The sequence below is a fragment of the Elephas maximus genome, chromosome 4 (assembly GCF_024166365.1).
Source record: "Elephas maximus indicus isolate mEleMax1 chromosome 4, mEleMax1 primary haplotype, whole genome shotgun sequence".
NCBI lineage: Eukaryota > Metazoa > Chordata > Mammalia > Proboscidea > Elephantidae > Elephas > Elephas maximus.
In genome coordinates this window covers 45,564,980-45,586,856 of record NC_064822.1, presented here as the reverse complement: position 1 = coordinate 45,586,856, position 21,877 = coordinate 45,564,980, and the positions used below count along the sequence as shown (strand labels likewise).

Genomic DNA, 21,877 nt, shown 5'->3' with positions numbered 1-21,877 from the left:
GTGCCACCTGGAAAGTCTTCCAGACCCAATGGAGGGTCGAGAGTGCCCTTCGGAGGAGGTTTCAGGACCTAACTTACCCAAGCCAGAGTCTCCGCTGAGTCCCATTTGGGGTGCCAAATGAAGCCATCACCTAATAGGTTCTTGTCAAGCAGACTAGAGAATTGAAGTCAGCCAGACACAGGGTTGGAAGAATAGAAAGGTTTATTCACGGTTTGCGAACTGGGAGACAAGCAGGATCTCGTGACCTGAGGCTGCCAGCTCCCTGAACCAGGGCAGATTTGCTCCTTTTATAGGGAGTGACATACATACGCATGAACAGTGAAGGGAGGATCTTCAGTCTTGTGATGCTTGCGCAGTCCACATAATTTTAGAGAATGGGTTTTTGCACACAGCTGTAAAAATACTGCACACGGCCCTGAAAAAATGGCGACGGCTCGCTACTGCCACTCCAGGAAGGTCATATAGCGGGTAGATTCAGAGTCAGTGCAGAAGCGCCTTGGCCTCCTGCCAGGAGAAGACAAAAAACCTGGGGATTCAACCAATCATGGTGAAGTGCTGTAAAAGTTGTAACAAAAATGTAGCAAGAGTAGACTTCTGAAAAACAATTATTATTATGGGATGGTTAATAACCCTTAATAACCGTTTCTTGACTGTCTGTGTCAGATCCTGGACAGAGCTGCAGAAAAATGTAGAACAAAATTCTAACTCAAAAAGAAAGACCAGACTTGCTGGCATAACAGAGACTGAAGAAACCCTGAGAGTATGGCCCCCAGACACCCTCTCAGCTCAGTAAAGAGGTCACTCCTGAGGTTCACCCTTCAGCCAAAGATTGAACTGGCCCATGTGAAAAAACAAGACTAAAGAGGCGTACCAGCCTTGAGGCAGGGACTGGAAGGCAGAAGGGAACAGGAAAGCTTACAACAGGGAACCCAGGGTTGAGAAGGAAAAGTGTTGACATGTTATGGGATTGTTAACCAATGTCATAGAAAAATGTGTATACTAATTGTTATGTAAACCTTCATCTAAAACACACACAAAAAAAAATTTTTTTTTTTTTTTGATCCAAAAAAGAGAAATCAGACAATGCATTGCTTTGGGCAAATTTGCTGCAAAAGATGTCTTTCAAGTGATGAAAAGCAAAGATGTCACTTGAAGGACTATGGTGTACCTGACCCAAGTCATGGTATTTTTAATCACCACGTATGTGTATCAAAGCTGGACAATGAATAAGGAAGACCAAAGAAGAAATGACACCTTTGAATTATGGTGTTGGTGAAGAATATCGAAAATAGCATGGACTGCCAGAAGAACAAGCAAATCTGTCTTGGAACAAGTACAGCCAGAATGTTCCTTAGAACCAAGTATGGCAAGACTTTGTCTCACATACTTTGGACATGTTATCAGGAGGGATCAGTCCCTGGAGAAGGACATCATGCTTGGTAAAGTAGAGGGTCAGCAAACAAGAGGAAGACCCTCAATGAGATGGATTCACATAGTGGCTGCAACAATGGGCTCAAGCATAACAGCAATTGTGAAGATAGTACAGGACCGGGCAGTGTTTAGTTCTGTTATACATAGGGTCACTATGAGTTGGAATCGACTCAGCGGCACCTGACAGCAACGTTAAGGAGAACTGATGTGAATAAAAGGGTTATGTTGTAGAAGAGATGCTCAGTTCAGATTCTAAAGGGGTGCTTTAAAGCCCTGTTTCTTATAAATAGGTCCCATTAGGAAAATGAAAACAGTGCCAACTTTGACAGGCCCTTGGTACCAAGAGTAATCCAGAATTTTAGAAAGATTTAGTACTTGGCACTTTACTGCTGAGTGTTGTACTGTTTGTTTTATTTTTAACAAAGCTTTTGAGGGTAGAAATGTTTGGAAGAAAATGAAACATAAAACCATTAACTACTTTATCTCTGTACTAGGTCAGCTCTATACATTTGTGTCTGTATATGCGTCTTTGTTGTGGTGATAGTTGGAAGAATACAGAGAGTGTACTTTGTACATGTATGTAAAGTTAGAGATGAAACTTAGAACTGTGCTCAGACCTATCAGATATGTTGTTATAACTAAAGTAAAATCATGCTTTTATGGAATTAGTCTATAAATTGCTTTTAGGGGCAAGAAGGAAATGGTTAACGTAGTCTAAGAATTTTCTTAAAGCCCTAACTAGGTTGAATAATAGAAAAGAAAGAATGTCAGTACTCAGTTTGCTCTTAATTTATGGATTGGGTTAATAAAACAATGTAAGTCTTGTTATCATTAATAGCCTCATCTTCTATAGTTAATTTCTTGTTGTAAAACTCATTTTTGTTAACACACATTATTTACATAAAAACAGAAATTAACACAGAACCAAATAAGTAGGAATCCCATCTTCTTTGTTAGAGTAAAATCAGAGCAAAACGCCTGTCGCGTAGTAGACATTCAATACATGTTCAGATGCACAAATGTTGTCAGGAGGCACTGTCGTTAAGGACAATAGCTGTTTTGTATTTACTGATTATTTCATCTAAGAGCATGTACATTCCACTAAAAATGGCGTTCTCTTTATTTTCACCCACTGCTTATCCACTCATGATAATGAGCTGTGGTGATTCAGAGACAGTTCCCACTGTGAAATGCTTTCATTTTTAATGCTCTTGAAGGTCAGTAAAAACCTATCTTTTGGGGAAAGTTGACTGTTACATCATGATACTGGGATTTCTCAGGATGTAGCATTCAAAGTTAATTTCTTTCCTAAGATTGTTTTTCTAGGCTTTGGGACAAATCTTTACAAAATTCCTGTAAATGGAAGTAGGAGAGAACGAGACAATCAAAGAGTAGGACTTATGTGGAGCATTGATCCTGCCCTAGTTTATAGATTTGCACGTTTTCCTGCCTGAGTGTAGCCTGACATGGGCAGGGAGATGTTTTTAAGAAGCTTGCTTCTGCCCTTTGCCCAGCTAAACTGTGCTTCTGCTGACTACATCTTAGCACTGTTGGTTAATAGTGAGTGTCTGGACAAGGGGTAAAGGTCTGTAAACCTCTGAGTCCATGGCATTCAGAATCTGAAGACCTAACCTCGATCTCTTCTTTGGGAAGAGTTTACACTGTCAATGAGTTGGAGCAGTTCTCTTTTTAGTATAGACATGCTAAGGAAAAATAGTACCGAATCACTTGGTTAAGATGGATAATTTTTTCATTAATGTTCAGAACTACCAAAGGCAGTAAATTGATTTCAGAAACTGAAATTTATATCAAGCAACATCTGGGCTTTCTAGTCTGTTTCATTGCTCTGTTTATTCTAGTACCAGTACCTCATGTCTTAATGACTACTCCTTTAAAATAACTCTGGAAATCTGGTGAGGCCAGTCCCTTTACCTTCTTTAGGAGTTTCATGGTTATTTGTGGCCCTTCTTTCTGCCCGATACATTTTGTCTTTTTTCTTTCTTTTCTTCCCCGAATAAATTTAAAAATCAGCCTGTTGAATTTCTCCAAGAAAAAGTCTGCTGGGATTCTGATTGGTCTATTAGCAAAGCTATCCGATAGAACATTCTGAGATCATGGAAATTTTCTATATTTGTTCTGTCTAAAATGTGCTGGTAACCACTAGCCACATGTGGCTTGAATGCTTGAAATATGGCTGTTGTGACTGAGGAACTGAATTTTTAATTTCAATTAATTTCAATTAAAATATGTTGCTAGTGGCTACTATGTTGGACAGCCTAGATCTATAGATTCAGTTCAATTCAATTTTATGAGAATTGCTATGTTTATAATGGAAACCCTGGTGGCATAGTGGTTAAGAGCTATGGCTGCTAGCCAAAAGGCTGCCAGTTTGAATCCACCAGGTGCTTCTTGGAAACTCTGTGGGGCAGTTCTACTCTGTCCTTTAGGGTTGCTATGAGTCGGAATCGACTCAACAGCAATGGGGGGGGGGGGTTATTTATGTTTATGATATTGATTCTTTCAGTCCTGAATATGCTATCTCCTTGCTTAATTAATTCTTTGTTGGCTTTAGATAACATTTTGTTATTTTTTCCATAAAGGTTTATACATCTTTTTAAAATCTATTTTAAGTAATAGAATATATACATAATTTTCATACTAATGTTACTGGTGCCTTTTAAAGTTACTGTTTGTGGCTAGTATATAGAATTTTTTTTTTTATATTGATTTATATTGAGCAACTTGGTTAAATTCTTTTTTATATAATTTATTCTATTTTGTTGTTGAGAATATACACAGCATAACATAATATCAACAGTCTCCACACATACAATTCGGTAACATTGATTACATTCTTCAAGTTGTGCCACCATTCTCATCTCTTTTTCTGAATTGTTCCTCATTCATTAACATAAACTCACTGCCTCCTAAGTTTCCTATCAATTTGATCCCACATAGATGGTTTTTAAAAGAGCGCAGTGCTCAAGGCAGACATTGTTTACTCATTAAGCTAAATTATTGTTTGGTTTTAAGAAGACTTTAAGGGATATTTTTGGTTTAAGGTTTAAAGATTATCTCGGGGCAGTAGTTTCAAGAGTTCATCCAGCCTCCATGGCTCCAGAAAATCTGGACTCCATGAGAATTTGAAACATATTCCGCCTTTTCCCCCTTTTGATAAGGATTCATCTATAGAATCTTTGATCAAAATGTTCAGTAATGGTAGCTGGGCACCATCCAGTACTCCTGGTCTCAGGGGATAGGGGGCAGTTGTTCATGGAAGCAATTAGCCACACATTCCATATCCTCCTCCTATTCCTGACGCCCCCTCTTCCTCTGTTGCTCCAGGAGAGTAAAGACCAACTGTAACTTGGATGGCTACTTGGAGGCTTTTAAGACCCTAGGCACTATGCACTGTGCAGGTAGAAAAGCAGCAGTAAACAAGATATTAGGCCAGTTAACTGGGATGTCCCTGAAGCCATGACCCTTAACTTCCAAACCAAGGAACCAAATCCCATAAGGTTGTATATAAGCAGCCTCTGCAGCTACTTTTTTTTTTTTTGTCATTGTAAATATATTTTGTTAAATTCTTGTTGATCCTAATAATTCATGATATTCTTTGGAGTTTTCTACAAAGGCAGTAATTATCTCTGAATTATGAGTTTTGTTTCTTCCTTTCCAATACCATGGCACCTCTAGTTATATCCCCATTTTCACTTTTCCGACTGTCGTCTATTTTTTTTTTTCTTGATTGATTCTGTCAAAAGTTTGTCAATTTAGTATTTTCAAAAAACGAATTTTTTTTTGTTCTCTATTGTATGTTTTTCTATTTAATTTTGTTGGTTCTCCTGTTATTTTTTTCTTTCTAAATTTAAGTTGTTTGGCTCACTAAATTTCAGCCTTTCTTTTTTTCTAGTGTCATAAGCATTTGATGCTTTAGCTGCATCCCACAGGTTTTAATATGTAGTATTTTTATTATCATTTAACTACTTATTTTCTAATTTCTAGTATGGTTTCTAAGAGTTATTTAGAAGTACAAATTCTTAATGACTACCCACATGAGCTCTTCGGGTTATTTTTAGGTCACTGATTCCTAACTTAATTGCACTGTTGTAAAAAAATGTATTTTCTGATACCAGTCTTTTCCAGTTTGCTCAGATTTACTACTCTATGACCTAGTATGTCATCAATTTTCATTAATATTCTATGAGCTTGAAAGAATGTATAGTGTGCAGTTGTTGCATATAGAGTTTTATAAATGTTGATTAATCACATTTGTTGTGTTCAGATTTATATAATGGTGGATTTGTTCATTTGTATTATATCTTTGAGGCTAGTTATTAATGTGCTATGACCCAGAAGGTGGATCCTTGTCCAGCACGCTCAGACCTGCCTATAATCTGGACACCACACTTTGAGAAGAAGAAAGCGACTATTTGCAGTGCACAGAGCAATGAGCTGGGAGGAAGACCCTCAGATCAGACTCACATAATGGCGGGGACCCCGGGCTTTTATGTGACTGAGTAGCAAGATGGCGGCCACGCAGGCGCACTGAGGAGGGTTTCCCCTGCGTAGGGGCGCTGGGGGGCGTGGAGGCGCGCTGTAGGGGGTCTCCCCCTAGCAGGGGAGCTGGGAGGTTCCGGGGCCAGGTTACGCAGTTAAGGTGAATGGAACTTTTTATCATATTGAAAAACCAAAAAAAAATCTGTTGCCATAGAGCCAATTCTGACTCATAGCGATCCTATAGGACAGAATAGAACTGCTCCATAGAGCTTCCAAGGAGCAGCTGGTGGGTTTAAACTGCTGACTTTTTGGTTAGCAGCCATAGCACTTAACCACTAGCCCACGAGGGTTTCCTTTTATCGTATGGAAGTGACTATTTTGTGACTGTTTCTAGTAATTCATTTTTTTTAATTGTTATTGTTTTCTTATGTTTAGGAAGTTTTCCTCTATTATTGAGTTTTTTTTTTTTTTTAATTGTGCTTCAGGTGAAAGTTTATAGCTCAGGTTAATTTCTAATTCAAAAATTTATGCACATATTGTTTTGTGACATGGGTTGCAGTTCCCACAATGTGACAGCACGCACCCCCTTTCCACCTTGGGTTCCCTGTGTCCGTTCGTCCAGTTCCTGTCCCTTCCTGCCTTCTTGTCTTGCACTGGAGTTGCCCATTTGGTCTCATATATTGATTGAACTAAGAACCATGTTCCTCACATGTGTTATTTTTTGTTTAGGCCTGTTTAATCTTTGTCTGAAAAGTGGGCTTTGGGAGGTCAGGGGTGATTTTAGTTCTGATTTAGCAGAGTGTCTGGGGCCATAGTCTCAGGGGTTCCGGCCACTGTCAGACCAGTTAGTCTGGTCTTTTTTAGTGGATTTGAATAGTGTTTTACATTTTTCTCCCTTTCTGTCCAGGACTCTTTGTTATAATCCCTGTCAGAGCGGTTGGTGGTGGTTGCTGGGTACCATCTAGTTCTCCTGGACTTAGGCTGGTGGAGTCTTCTGGTTTATGTGGTCCTTTAATCCTTTGGGCTAATATTTTCCTCTTCTTTATTCTCCTGTGCTCCAGAAGGGATGGGATTAATAGACGTGTCTTGTAAGCTGCTTGTAAGCCTACAGGATGGCTGCTTGTAAGCCTTTAAGACCCCAGATGCTACTCACCAAAGTGTTATGTAGAACATGTGCTTTAAGAACTGGTATGCCAGTTGACCTAGATGTCCCCAGCCCCCAGCCCCAGCTACTCAGTCCCTCAAAGTGTTTGGATGTGTCTAGGAAATATCTATCCTTTTGCTTTGGTCCAATTTTGCTGACTTCCCCTATATTGTGTGTTGTCCTTCCCTTTACTAAAGTTGATACTTGCCTACTATCTAGTTAGTGATTTCTCCTCTTCCTCCTTCCCCACCCTCATAACCATCAAAGATTGTTTTTTCTTTTTTCTGTGTGTAAACCTTTTCTTGAGTTCTTATAATAGTGGTCTCATACAGTATTTGTCCTTTTTTGACTAATTTCACTCAGCATAATGCCCTCCAGATTCTTTGATGTGAGATGTTTCGTGAATTCATTGTTCTTTATCGTATTCCATTTATTCACTTTTGTATTTAAGACATTGGTACTCTGTTTCTCTTCTCTTAGTGGTTTCCCTAAAAATTTTAACATACATACTTTCAAAATTAAAAAGGTAATATTTTTTACCTTCCTCTAAAACTCGGATCACCTCCTTTCCAATGTCTGTGATAGTGCTGTTGTTCGTTTTACTTCTACCTTTTTAGTTCCAGAAAGCAAAGCGGCTGTTTGATATAGTCGGTATTGGTTTAATTTACTCACCTATTTACTACTTTTTAAAAATTGCCTTTCTTTCTTGCCTTTTACAGTTTCATCTGGAATCTCTCCTTCCTAAAGTATAGCCTTTATAATTTTTAATAGGGGTCTGTTGGTGGCAGACTGTTTTTCTTTATCTAAAAATTTATATTTTGCCCTTTGATAGAGCTCTCCAGAACTCTTTTGGTAAAACCCTCTCTCTTTTTTTTTTTTTCCCCTGCAAATGTAATTTTCAATCAGAGGCACAATTATTTATCAATTACAACCCTTAGCAATTGTGTGCGTGCGTGTGTGTTTTAACTTATCTTAGGTTTTACATGAAATATAGAACTCCTAGAAATTTGCATTTTCCAGATGGTTTTGCCCTTGTTCTTGAAAAATATTTTTATGGTATGTACAACTCTAGATTGATAGTTTTTTTTCCTCCGCACATTGAAGATAATTCAACTGTGATTGGTTTCCGTTGCTGCTATTAGGAAAAGTCAGTCTAATCATCACTTCTTTGAAAAAGATCTGTCTCTTAGTGTTTTTATAAAACTTATTGAAGTTTTTGAATAGGTAATACATTTATGTGGTTTAAAAAGATATTTATATTTCTAAAAGCTCTCCATTTAACTCTCATCTCCCATCACCCACCTCTCACACCTAGTGATTGTTCTTGATTTGTATGCCCTTCCAAAGTTTTTTAATGAATAAACAACAAACATAATATACATTCCTATTCTATGATCCCTCATTTTTACACAAAACGTACTATTTTATATTTGGTCCTAGAATGTGGGTTTTGCCTAATTATTTACTTCGAGATCTCTACTCGTCAAACGTAGAGAGCTTCCCCATTTTTTAATAGCTGATTTGTATTCAGTTGCATGGGTATACCATAATATATTTAACCAGTCCCATATTGATGTAGACACTTAGATTTATTATTTTCAGTTTTTTGTTATTACAAATAGTCCTGCAGTGAATGACTTTGAACATCTATCACTTTGCATCCATAAAATTTATCCGTATGATCAATTTCCCATAAGTGGAATTGCTAAGTGCATAAAACCAAAAACAAACCCAGTGCCGTCGAGTCGATTGTGACTCATAGTGACCCTATAGATATGTGTATTTTTAAGTTTGATAGACATTACCCAGCTGCCCTCCAGAGGGGTTATACCAGTCTGTACTCCCACCAGCAGTATCTCAGACTACCTGTTACCCACAATATTACCAGGCTTGTGACTGCTTTAAAGATTTTCTTCTTAATGTTGGTGCTCTATGGTTTTATTGTGATGTATCTAGTTGTACACTTAAGATTTATTCACTTGGAGTTCATTGGAATTCCTCAACCTGTGAATTGATGTCTTTATCAGTCAGGGTCCCAGCAGAATACAGATGACATACACAAGCTGAGTAATTGAGGAAGGTTTATAAGTAGACTGTTTACAAAAATACTGGTAGAGTTTAGGGGAAACAACAAGGGATTGTGCGTGCTTAGGATAGCAGCATTGAGCAGCTGTTAAGCAACCTTAGCACCCTTAGGCCCAGAGGGACAAGGGGAGCAAGCAGTTACTAGAACTTGGAGAGGGCTATTTGGCAGAGGCAAAAAAATGTTCTCAGGTAGAAGGACAAACCAACCTGCAGAGAGCTGGCAGGGAGAGAACCGGGGAAGTAAATGTAGCCTTACTCTCTTGCCAGTGTCACCCATTGGCTGAACTCAACATGAAGCCAGAAGGCAATACCCTTCCACTTCCTGGAGCAGGAGAGTAAGGCTGGAGAGGAATGGAAAATGGATCTGAGGGAGCCAAACCAAAAATGTTTCATACAATATCTTTCATTGATTCTGGAAAATCCTCAGCTATGTATTATCCCTTTAAATATTACTTCTGCGTCATTCTCTCTCTCCCTCTGGAACTCTGGTTAAATGTATATTAAACCTTTTCACGCTATCCTCTGTCTCTTAAACTCTTAAACTTCTTCACATCTTTCTCTCTCTGTGCTACATTCTGGATAAATAATGGCTTTTTTTCAGATCTGTTTCCTTTCCTTCCTTCTCTTTTCAGCTATATTTAATCTTCTGTTTACCCCATCCATTCAGCTTTTAAATTGTTATTTAGATTTTTCATTTCAAAAAGATTTATCTGGTTCTTTTTCAAATTGCCCTGGTCATTGTTTACGGTGATAGAGTTTCCTGGATCTGCCAGTCATTGGCAGAAGGAGGAGTCAAAGATGTTTTTCATATTTTATCCAGAATTTTAAAAAATTTCAGTAGGTGGTCAGCCAGACTATCTAGCCAACCATAGTGTTAGAAGAGAAGGTTTTTTCAGTGGAGCTTTTACCTTTTCTTTTCCACCATTCTTTCTCCTTAGATAATGACTAGGTTCAAGCTTCTTCTGTTCTTCAAAGCAAAATAACAAAACAAAAAATGCCTCCAAAATACCTTTCTTCAACTCTCTTGTCTTCAGTAACTACCAATTTATCTTTCTCTTTCCTGTTACAACCCATATTCTAAAAAGAATAATCTATACTCACTGTTTGTTTCCACAGTGCCCATCCACTCTTAGCTGACTGCTGTATAATTGCAAACCCGTCTCTCTACTGAAAATTTCTTTTATAAGATCACCTTAGTTGATGAAGTCAGTGGATAGTTTTTAGCCCTTATTCTGTTTTACTTTTTCATGGCTACTGTTAACCCCTCTTTCATTCTTGAAATGTTCTCTTCCCCTGACTATGAATAAATCATTAAAATTCCATAGATTCTTTCTCTTTACTCTCTCAGCATCTCTTGTTTCTTTCTATACTCACAGCCAGAGCCATCTGAAATCTTCATCATCCTTTCTGTGAACTCATGAAATAACTTGATAACTACTTTAATTAGCTTTTAGATAAATTATTTATTGAATAGTTAATATGTGTAACAGTCAAAAGATCATTTTGTAAAAGCATTATCTCTTTTCCACTCTAGTCATCTAGCCATCCGTAGTCCATTCTTCCATCCCCAGAGGCACCCATTGTTATCATTTTTCTTGTATATCCTTCCAGAGAGATTCTCTGCACATAAAAGCACATACATATGTATTTTCCTACTTACTCCCTATCCAAATAGAAGTATTCTAAACACTGTTCTTTCCCTTGGGTTTTTCACACACAAAATATGTTTTGGAGATCACTGAGTTCCCTTAGTCTCTTTTTAAACAGTATAGAGTGCTCAGTTATCCTGATTGCTTTTAAGTTCTTCCCCTGTTCCTGCCCATCCTTCACACTGTTGCCAAAGTTATCTTTTTAAACTATAAATTTGATCATGTCACTGCACTGGGTATAAATCTTTCCTGGCTCCCCATCATGTGTGGGTGAAATTAAAAATTCAAAGCCTTTATGGTCTGGCCCAATTTACCATATCCTCCCATTTGCACTTCTTTCTATCCCTTCTCCAACTCATTTTGTACCTTGGATGTCAGCTAAGTTCAGTGCTTTGTTCTATCCACTCACTGTTTTTCAAACAGGGTATGTATTTCCATACCTCTGTGTTCTTTCTGGAGATCTTCGTGGTGTAGTGGTTAAGCGCTACAGCTGCTAACCAAGAGGTTGGCAGTTCGAATCCGCCACGCACTCCTTGGAAACTCTACAGGGCAGTTCGACTCTGTCCTATGGGGCCTCTATGAGTCGGAACCGATTCGACGGCAGTGGATTTGGGTTTTTGGGTGTTCTTTCTCTGTTTGGAATGTCCACCACAGTTTGTTTAAACAGGCAGTCTCCTTAAATCTTCAGTATCTTTTAGAGATTGGCCTAGTTGTCACCTTTGCATGAAGTCTCTGAATCCTTATAGGAAGTGTTGGCAGTCCTTCCTCTGTGCTCCCACATTGACTATCATGGCACTAAACATAGCTTAAACATGCTTCTGTCTTCTATTAGAGTTGGTGTTATATAGCAGAATCATTTGTGGAGCTATTGAAAATACACATGCTCTGGCTTTACACCCAAAATATATTCAGTAGATCTGGGGCTGAGTCCCAAAATGTTTCTAATACATTGCCTAGATTAAGAACCAAATCAACATTGAGTTTTTAAGAGGTAACTCTTATTCACCTGTCTTGCTGGAATCTGTTCAGTGTGAAATAGGAAAACAGGAAACATTGAAAGAATATGCTTAGGCTAGAAAGGAAGATAAGGTTCAAATGCAAGCAGGTTTTGATTGATAGGATAAAACTTCAGTTCCGAAGCCTGTTGGAAATGGGTTAAAGTTGATTTTTTTTTAGCCGAGTAGTGATATCACAGTGGTGTTTCAAGATTAATCTAGCAAAAGAATGCAGCAGAAGTGCAGAGAAGAGTGAAAAACAAGGACAGTTAGATGACTGTTGTAATAATGTTATGTTGTAAAATGGTCCTGAGCTAAGGAGTGGGACTAAAAAGGAAGTAGATACAGGAGACATTGCTAAGGAAGAATCAACAGAGCTTGAAAGCTGGTTGATTGTGCACGCAGGAAGAGGGAGGAATCGAAGATAACTCCAAAGCTTTGTGTGATGAAGTTGAAAGCCACTGTGACTGTGGATGGGTCTTTGACTAGAATAATTCAACTTTTGGGGGTTGGCAACTAGAGATGTCAGGTGAGTAAAGGAAAGACCTAGTTACCTGGGCTGTTCTATATACCTGGCAGTGACTGGTACTGAGATGGAGTAGGGTGGTGGTGAAAGAAGGGCCTTAGACCATCTAGGTCATTCTAGATCTTATTCTGGAATGTGCAGGGGAAGATGATAAAAAGAAGCTGCCTCACACCATTGGCTCCGGTACACTGACTTCAGGGAGTTCACTTACCTGCCTACCATAGCCCCACCAGATCTTCTAGGACGTTTGTCGTGGATTGGATTGTGTCCCCCCAAAAATGTGTGTATCAATTTGGCTGGGCCATGATTCTCAGTATTGTGTGATTTTCCTATATGCTGTAAATCCTGCCTCTACGATGTTAATGAGGGAGGATGGGCGGCAGTTGTGTTGGTGAGACAAGACTCAGTCTAAAGATTGGATTGTCTTGAGGCAGTCAGTCTCTTGAGATATGAAAGGGAGAAGCGAGTAGAGAGACAGGGGGACCTCATACCACCAAAAAAGCTGTGCCAGGAGCAGAGGACGTCCTTTGGACCTGGAGCTCCTAGTCTGGGAGAAGATTGATGACAAGCCTGACATAGAGAAAACCTTCCCCTGGAGTTGACACCGTGAATTTGGAATTTTAGCCTAGTTTACCGTGAGAAAGTAAACTTCTCTTTGTTAAAGCCATCCTCTTGTTGTATTTCTGTTATAGCAGCCCTGGATGACTAAGACAACCTTCAACTTGGATAGTGCTGTTCTGACTGGTCATGCTTGGCTGATGTAGATTTACTAAGACTTTAGACTATTCGTGACTTTGTTCATGTCCTCTTTACTCAACTGATAAACTAGACTTTACCAAAAAAGGATATTACCAGTAAATAATGAGAAACATACAGGAAGTAGAAAAGAATAAGCAGAAATGAACACACATGACAAATATTTCTGCTTCTGTACTATTAGGCTTATCATGATCTCTTTGTAAAGCTTGTTCTCCTTCCTTGGTAAAAGTTAGTTTTTTCATTTGCGGGACTAACTCAGTTTAGTTTCTGACCCTAGTCTTGCTTTTTATAGTGTGCACTGTTTAAAATCTGAAAATGTGAACTTTTAACTGAACAAGGAGCCTAAATATTTAAAGTGGTAATGACCCATACAGACTCATAGCTGTGGTCGCTACTGTCAAGCTTGCCTGCTTCTTTTCTCGTACTTTTTCTCATTGTATACGTTTCCCAGTGCAGACCAAAGATGAAGTTTGCGTCCTTGTCCTTGCCCTTCAGAAAGCTTTGCTCTCCCCACAGTGGACTCCCGTGGAATTCTCTGGTTCTAGTTCTTAGGGAACTAAAACTAGGGAGCCCCTATCTAGTTCTCAATTCCTTGGGAGGTCAAAAAAGATTGACATCATGAGCCTGTGAAGGGATGTTGAAAGTTTTCATTTCTCCCTCACAAACCTTGCCTTCTGGAAGATTCTGGTTAGCTTCCGTGTATTCTCTCAAGAGAATGATTTTGATAAAGTCTAAATATTATAATTTTAAAGTGGCAGAATAACTTATATAAAATTACAGTAACACAAGAAAAAGGTGCACTCTCAAATCATGTGGTAAAATTACCACCTTCCAAACACACTGTAAGGACCTCAGAGTGCTTCTCTCACTGCCCAGTCCTGTGGTAAAATTCCAAATCGTTTCCCACAGAGTGGGTAGTTCCTCTGGGTCCCTTCATTATGTAGGGGTGAATCAGCATTTCACTTCCCATCTTTCTTCCCATGTGGGGAAGACTTGGCGCCCCACCTTCTCCTCCTTTCCTGGAAGCTGTGATTTATTTAGTTCAGGAATGAATTAGAACTGAGTCAGTGGGTAGGAATCTGCAGATCAGGAAAAATCTAAGAAATATCCTGTCTTCTCCGCATAACCTTTCCCACCTTACCCTGGCTCCAGCTACTTGTGGGTTCCACGGATATAGCTGTAATGCCTTGTAGCTACCTTTGTGTTGCTTTGTCAGCAGCCACTGTCATGAGCCCCTTAGTACGTCCAGCGTGTGTGTGTGTTTATACTAGATTCATATTAGCCATTTAATAGACTGAATACTTTGGAGAGTTTCATCATGGATATCTGAATGGCAGGTTAATAGTTATTTAGACAGAGCCCAGGTGGCGCAGTGGTTAAGAGTTTGGCAGCATTATAACCAAAAGGTTGGCAGTTCGAATCCCCCAGCTGCTCTTTGGAAACCCTATGGGCTGGTTCTACTCTGTCTTACTGGGTCACTATGAGTCGGAATCAACTCAACAGCAACGAGTTTGATCTGGCTTTGTTAGTTATTTAACCAGTTTATATAAAATCTGTGTACTGTTTAAGCTTTCATATTATCAAATAAATTTTAAAGTGGTAACATTTTTTCATGTCTCTTTTTATTGTTTGGGATAATGGCGATTTGTTTTTGTTGCTGTGTGCCATGGAGCCAATTGTAACTCATAACGACCCTATAGAACAGAGTAGAACTGTCCCATCGGATTTCCTAGGCTGTAATCTTTATGGGAGCAGATCCCCAGGTCTTCCCCCCCCCCGCCCCCCGCAGTGCTGCTGAGCACTTACCCATTGTTCCACTAGGACTCCATCATGATAACTTAGAAAGGGTATATGTACTCAGAATCTTCTGGCTCCTTAGCCTTGCTTTTAAATTGCCATTTGGCCCGTACTGGTTCACCTGAAAAACAGATGTGGGGTGAGGAACGGTTTCTTCCTTAGTCTATTTTACCTAGATAGCTTCAGGATTTCTCTGAGATGGTATTCACAATATTTTCTGTGAAGTCTTAAATGGCAGGTTCCCCCTAAAGGTGTTCAGTGTTGATTGGGCTTTCTCCACAAATGGTGAGGTTTCTCTTAAACACATACACACCCCACCCCACACCACAAACAGAACATAAGCAGACAGGTTTATATACACATACCAAATTGTACCTATGGTTATTTTAGTTCATGTGTCCCCTCAGTATTCCTAAAAGGACTCTTAAGGCTGCCTAACAGTATTTGCAGTTTAGGAAGGATGTGAGATGCCTATCTCTTCACTTGCCATAATATAAGCCACTTTCCATATTAGTCTTCTAGAAGGTTTTGTTGAAACCACTTAATTGTCTGTTGTTCAGAGGCTGCACTGCATTTACCGCTAAAAGGGTGAGAGGATATGAAACTAAGGGGCTTACAGGGCACAGTTTCAATGCCTTTGTTCCTGAAAGGAAAAAGGTGAATTTCCTGTGCTCCTTAGATACTCTATGGGGCAGTTCTACCCTGTCCTATAGGGTCGCTATGAGTCGGAATCGACTCGACGGCACTGGGTAAGTAAGTAATTAACTTAGTATTTAATACTTGGTATCTTAGTATTTTCTGTTAGAAATTTTAATAGCATCATGTCTTCCAAAAGAGTGTAGAATCTTGGAGATGTCAAACTTAATAGCTCTTGTCGCCTCACCTCAATTCTGAACTGTAATGGGACTGAAAAGGAAGCACTGTTTGTGGTGTCTAAGGCAGAAAAGGAGCCCTGGTGGCGCAGTGGTTAAGAGCTACGCCTGCTAACCAAAAGGTCGGCAGTTCAAATCCAACAGCTGCTCCTTGTAAGCCCTATGGGGTAGTTCTACTCTGTCCTATAGGGTCGCTATGAGTCGGAAATCACTCGACAGCAATGGATTTGGTTTTTTTTTTTTTTTTTTCCTTTAAGGCATAAAAGACTAGGATTAATTACAGCACAAGGAAGACCTGAGTCTATACCTATAAACGCTAGTTTTACAAAAGCTCAGCTGTGGAAAGTGGCATAAGTCACTTTTTTAAACGAGTGGCCTTCAATTTCTTTTGTCTTAGCTAAATTACATTAGCATAGCTAGGTTGCATCTTCTGAAGTTAGCCCGTAAAGCTCGTGTATTTGTGTGAGTTTACGTTATCTTCTAGTAAGTGGATTTATTTAGTGATTGTGACTAGAAAACTCCTCCGGATTTTTACCAGCTTGACATCTTAGACTGCCAAAGCTCCTGAGACTGGGAGGACCTGGACAGAACTTGCACAGCAGGTTCGAATAACATGGTCTTGAAGAAGCATACTGCAGACTTAAGATGGAGGACAGAATATGTACTTTAACATCAATTTGATTAAAGCCCCTTTTGGTACTAATTTACTGTTGTTAGTTGCCATCAAGTCAATTCGAACTCGGTGCAACCCCATGTGTGTCATAGTAGAACTGTGCTCCATAGGGTTTTCGAGGCTGTGACCTTTTAGAAGCAGATCTCCAGGCCTGTCTTCTGAAGCACCTGGTGGGGGTGGCGGGGGTGGGGGATGTTGGGCCACCAACCTTTGACTAGTAGTCAAGTGCTTAACTGTTTGTGTCACCCAGGGATTCCTTGGTACTACTTTCAAATCAGTTGCTATCAAGTAGATTCCGACTCAGCAACCCTATAACACAGGGTAGAGCTGCCACTTAGGGTTTCCACTGTCGTGGATTTGAGTTGCTGACCCTTTGGTTAGCAGCCTGGGCTCTAACCACTGTTGTACCAGGGCTCCAGCACTACTTTACTGGAATTAAATACTTTTAAACTGAAAAAGGCATATATTTGAGATGAATGAATATGGTGATAGTATCAGCATGGTTTCCATGCGTTTGGGGGGATTTTACTCTGCAAGTGAGCCTTTGCCTTCCTATTGAGTCTGATTAATTGGAACTGATACAGCTTACGCTGGGGAGAGTGTGAACTTTCAGGTGAACCGACACAGGTCAAATGGCAATTTGAGAGCAAGGCTAGGGAACCAGAAGATTCTGACTGTATACGTTTTGTAAATTGTCATTATCCCAAATCGGGTGGATTATCCAATAAGCAAGGTAAGGTAAACACAGGCTTACTTATGCTTACTTAATAATCTGTAGTGAACAATTTTACATGGGTTTCACCACAGATTAGTAAGTAAACACAAGTAGGCCCCGTACTTACCTTGCTCATCTGTCCCTGTAAGGGATTGTAAATTTGAAAAGAGGCTTTGATTCTGTAGGAAGGTGCTGTAGGGTTGGGAGAGAGACAGATGCCTGCCATACCTAGAAGCAGAGTCTATGATGTGGTGAAAAAATGTGAAATTGCCCACTACAGATTAGCAAGTAAGCCGAAGGAAGCCCGCTCTTACCTTGCTTATTGGATAATATGCCACTATTTTTACGACTAGGCAGTAAAAAAAGACTTGAGAAATGTTACAATTTTTAAAATACGTTAAATAATATGAAACCTTAAACAACATACAGATTTTATATAAACTGCCTAATAACTAAACCAAAACCTGTTGCCGTCGAGTTGATTCCGACTCATAGCAGCCCTACAGAACAAGAGTAGAACTGCCCCATAGGGTTTCCAAGGAGCAGCTGGTGGATTTGAACTGCCAGCCTTTGGTTAGCAGCTGAGCTCTTAACCACTGCGCCACCAGGGTTCTGGCTAAATAACTACTAACCTGCAGTTCAGAAGTGCAGATAACTATGGTGAAACCCTCCAAAAGTCTTCAGTCTAATAAGTTAATTACCTAATAGGAATAAAAGTACGGACCCTTCGTGCAAGAAGAGGTGCCAGAACGTTCTTCTATCAGATATCTAGCACAAAGTAATTTTTAGTACATCCGTCTGTTCTCAAAAATAATTCATATGTCTTCATAATAATAAAAGGAAAAATGCGGACTAGCACCACCAAACTGACTTAGGGTTTCCTGATTACCTTTGTCCTAACGGTTGTGAGGCTGTGAATCTTAGATGATCTTGGAATCTAGATGCCAAGTTTTTTGTTTTTGAGGAAGGAGGTATTTGACTGTCTAGGCTCACTAACCACTATCACTTTGTGCTTGATCTTTCTAGAAATAATGCACTACCTCAGAATGGGATACTGGCCCCTTTCCCACTTCCTGTGATCAGGCCAGGAGCTGAAGTTTCTGTGGGGATGCCTATAAACCACCTGAAATCAGACCCTTCGGAGATGGACTCTGACATGTCACCCAGCTGCAGGCTCAGTGACTTGAGCAGAGGTGGCAGTCTGGAGAGTCGAAGTAGCAGTGCTCGGTCCAGAAGTTTCACGTTGGTGAGTGATGGTGTCCTTAATGCTTTCATGTGCTTTGCTTGGTTGGTTTTGTTTTTTGTTCCTCCCCCTCCCACCCCCACCTTTTTAAGGAATATCTTTAAAAATTCTATTTGTTTTGTGAAATGGTGTCTTATTTTTCATCATCTTTTAAATTTTACACATATATAGAGCACTACCCACAGCAGTGAAGCAAATCCTTAGCTGTAGCCAATAACTTCTAGCTGCTTAGACTCAGAAAGGACCATGCCTGAAGCTAGTAACACAGAGAGGAGCACTGCTGGTATTCAGTTCCTACGACCGAAAGGAGCTAATGCCATGAATTTCACAGGATAAACAAATTCCCTTTAAAACAGATTTTTAATTTACAAATATAGATGCCTTTGTATCTTTTTCTCTCAGAATCCAGACCCTTGCATAGCATCAGCCAGCTTTGGGAACTTTTACATAAAAGTCTTCTGTTTTAAAGATAAGCGAGGACCTTTTTATACGTTTTTCCCTTGGAGTATTTATCTTTCAGAAGAGGCCTTTATATTCATAGAGGGAAGCAGAGGAGAGAATTAACCCTTGGACCTCACTAATAATGGTCTGCAGTTCATCACAGCCTATCTTCTTCCAGTGGGAACACCAGTTTCCTTCAGATACACCAAGCCCTAAAATTAACCCCAATTATGCTAACTATAGGAAAGGTACGTATGTTTTGGGGTTAATAGCAGTGATAGAATTTTATAGACTCTTACTTGCATATTTTCTTTTTTTATAATATTATGGTAGTATGTCATAAATGGAAACCCTGGTGGCATAGTGGTTAAGTGCTACAGCTGCTAACCAAAAGGTCAGCAGTTTGAATCCACCAGGCGCTCCTTGGAAACTCTGTGGGGCAGTTCTACTCTGTCCTGTAGGGTCGCTATAAGTCGGAATCAACTCAATGGCAACAGGTTTGGGTGGTTTTTTTTTTTTTTTTTTGGTGTATAATAAATATTAATTGATTCACCACAAGAAAAAAATGTATTACAAAATGTTATATTTAATTTTCTGAATGTCCGAGAGCCTACAAGATATCATAGCTAGAAGAAGCAAGTCTGTAAAATGAATTCAAGGAGTTTATAGGATACTTCCATATAAAATACAGCTCTTCTTAGACTCTACAGGGAAAGGGGACATTAAGGTGTCATCTGGCAAATTTGGAAAACCTGCTTCTTGTAGCCTCCGTCCAGATGTCATACACAGGAATACATCTTCAGAGACAGAAGCAAGTGTTTGAAAGGTCTATTAAGTTTCAGCTGTAAAGTCACAAAGAGAAATGTCTTGTGCTAAAGCTTTTTATCATGGACTTTTTTTTTGTAATATATTAGCGATTCCATTAGGTTTAAAGAAAAGGGTATAAATCACATTTATAAATGTCAGAAGGTAAAGGGAGAACAGCATTGTGCTTCTTAGCTGCATGTAGTGGAAGGGTTACTTTGAGCACCCGATGTTGGCTTGCATAAGTTTTGTAGTGGAATTGAGTTAAGGATAGGGACCAGAAGGACAGTCTCCAAGATATTTCTGATTTCTCTTAAGTCCAGAACAATCCTTATACGTTTTTACAATTGCTTTCTCCCTTGCTAATTAGTCCGTATCCTAAAAATCAGCTCAGAATCATAATAAACACAATAGTTTTGGAGACAGAGCCAGCTCAAATCCAGATTTAACTCCTGGACTCCTTTGCAGCCTTGGGAAAGTTATTTAATCACTTTCAGCATCATTTTCTTCATTAGTTAAAAAGAGGTGGAAGGATAATAATTCTATCTCAAGGGTTATTATAAGAGTTAAAGGCCTAGTATCTAATCAGTGCTTGATAATGCTAGCTTTTCTTTTTCTAGTGCCATATTAGCTTCTGAGGAAACCGTGGCAGTGTAGTGGTTAAATGCTATGGCTGCTAACCAAAAGGTCAGCAGTTCGAATCCACCAGGCATTCCATGGAAACCCTATGGGGCAGTTCTAGTTTGTAGGGTTGCTATGAGTCGAAATTGACTCGACGGCAACAGGTTTTTTTTTTTTTTTTTTTTTTTGTACTAGCTTCTGAAGGAGCCCTGGTGGCGCAGTGGTTAAGCATTTGGCTGTTAACTGAAAGGTTGGTGATTCGTACCCACCAGCCGCTCCGTGGAAGAAAGGTGTAACAGTCTGCTTCCATAAAGATTACAGCCTTGGAAACCCTATGGGACAGTTCCACTCTGTCCTGTAGGGTCTCCATGAGCCTGAATCGACTCCACGACAACGGGTGTGAGCTTCCGGGTTGAACATAGTTGCACTCCATCCTGCCACACCATCTCATTTGGATCCATGCTTTCCCTTTTATATCTCTTTTTCTCTAATCAGTAGTCTTCTAAATTATTATTATTTTGAACACTAGGGATAAGATGGCAAAAGGAAAACATTTCCTTCCCCCAATATCTCACAGATTTCTCACTTCTGCCAATCTTATTATGAAGCATCACTTTGAATTTAAAGAATGCCAGTCATCTACAGTTCTTTGCTTTCTGTTAAAATCTTAATACTTTGATGTATTTGACCCATCTTTGTGTTCTCCACAGTGCCTATCCTTGTGTATAATGGAGGGTAATAGTGGAAACAGCATTATAGATCCCACTCTTATGAGGCTTATAGTTAAATTCATAAATTATATTCCTATGCTGTGTGTTTGATTGCATAATCCAGCCACATGCACTACTGTACTATGTATTTCTCACTGTATGATGGAGGATATGTTCCATTACAATATAGCAGTACAACTGTAATATAAACTCAGGCTTGTTGATTGTTTTCAAGCAATTTTCTTTATGGAAAATTATTGAACCAAGTTTAGTTGTCATCTGTTATTCCTTCATAGTTGTGTGTTTTCCTTAACTAGAACTACCAAACTGAGAAATGTTTTTTTCTTTTTGGTTGTACTTCAGATGAAGGGTTACAAAGCAAATTGGTTTCTCACTAAACAATTAATACACATATTGTTTTATGACATTGGTTGCCAACCCTATGACATAGCAACACTCTCCCCTTCTCGGCCTTGGGTTCCCCATTATGAGCTTTCCTATCCCCTCCTGCCTTCTCGTCCTTCCCCATTTAGTCTCGTTTTATTTATGGGCCTGTCTAATCTTTGGCTGAAGGGTGAACCTCAGGAACTACTTCATTAGTAAGCTAAAAGGGCGTCTGGGAGCCATATACTCTCAGGGTTTCTCCAGCCTCTGTCAGACCAGTAAGTCTGGCCTTTTTTTTGTGAGTTAAAGTTTTGTTCTACATTTTTCTCCAGCTCTGTCCACGGCCCTCTATTGTGATCCCTGTCAGAGCAGTTGACGGTGGTAGCCAGGCACCATCTAGTTGTACTGAGCTCAGTCTGGTGGAGGCTGTGGCAGTTGCGGTCCACTAATCCTTTGGACTGATCTTTCCCTTGTGTCTGGTTTTCTTCATTCTCCCTTGCTCCCAACAGGGTAGGACCAGTGGAGTAT

General features: G+C 39.6%; 1 protein-coding gene across 2 annotated transcripts in view; it reads left to right on the top strand.

The window, feature by feature from the left end:
* PROSER2 (proline and serine rich 2) overlaps positions 1-21,877 on the top strand; it is a 67,046-nt gene that overhangs the window by 24,073 nt on the left and 21,096 nt on the right. For both annotated transcript variants that reach the window (XM_049885085.1, XM_049885086.1), the window contains exon 2: positions 18,173-18,392. In XM_049885085.1, the coding sequence (XP_049741042.1) occupies positions 18,255-18,392 (138 nt within the window). In that variant the 5' untranslated portion in view covers positions 18,173-18,254. The remainder of the gene's footprint in view (positions 1-18,172; positions 18,393-21,877) is intronic.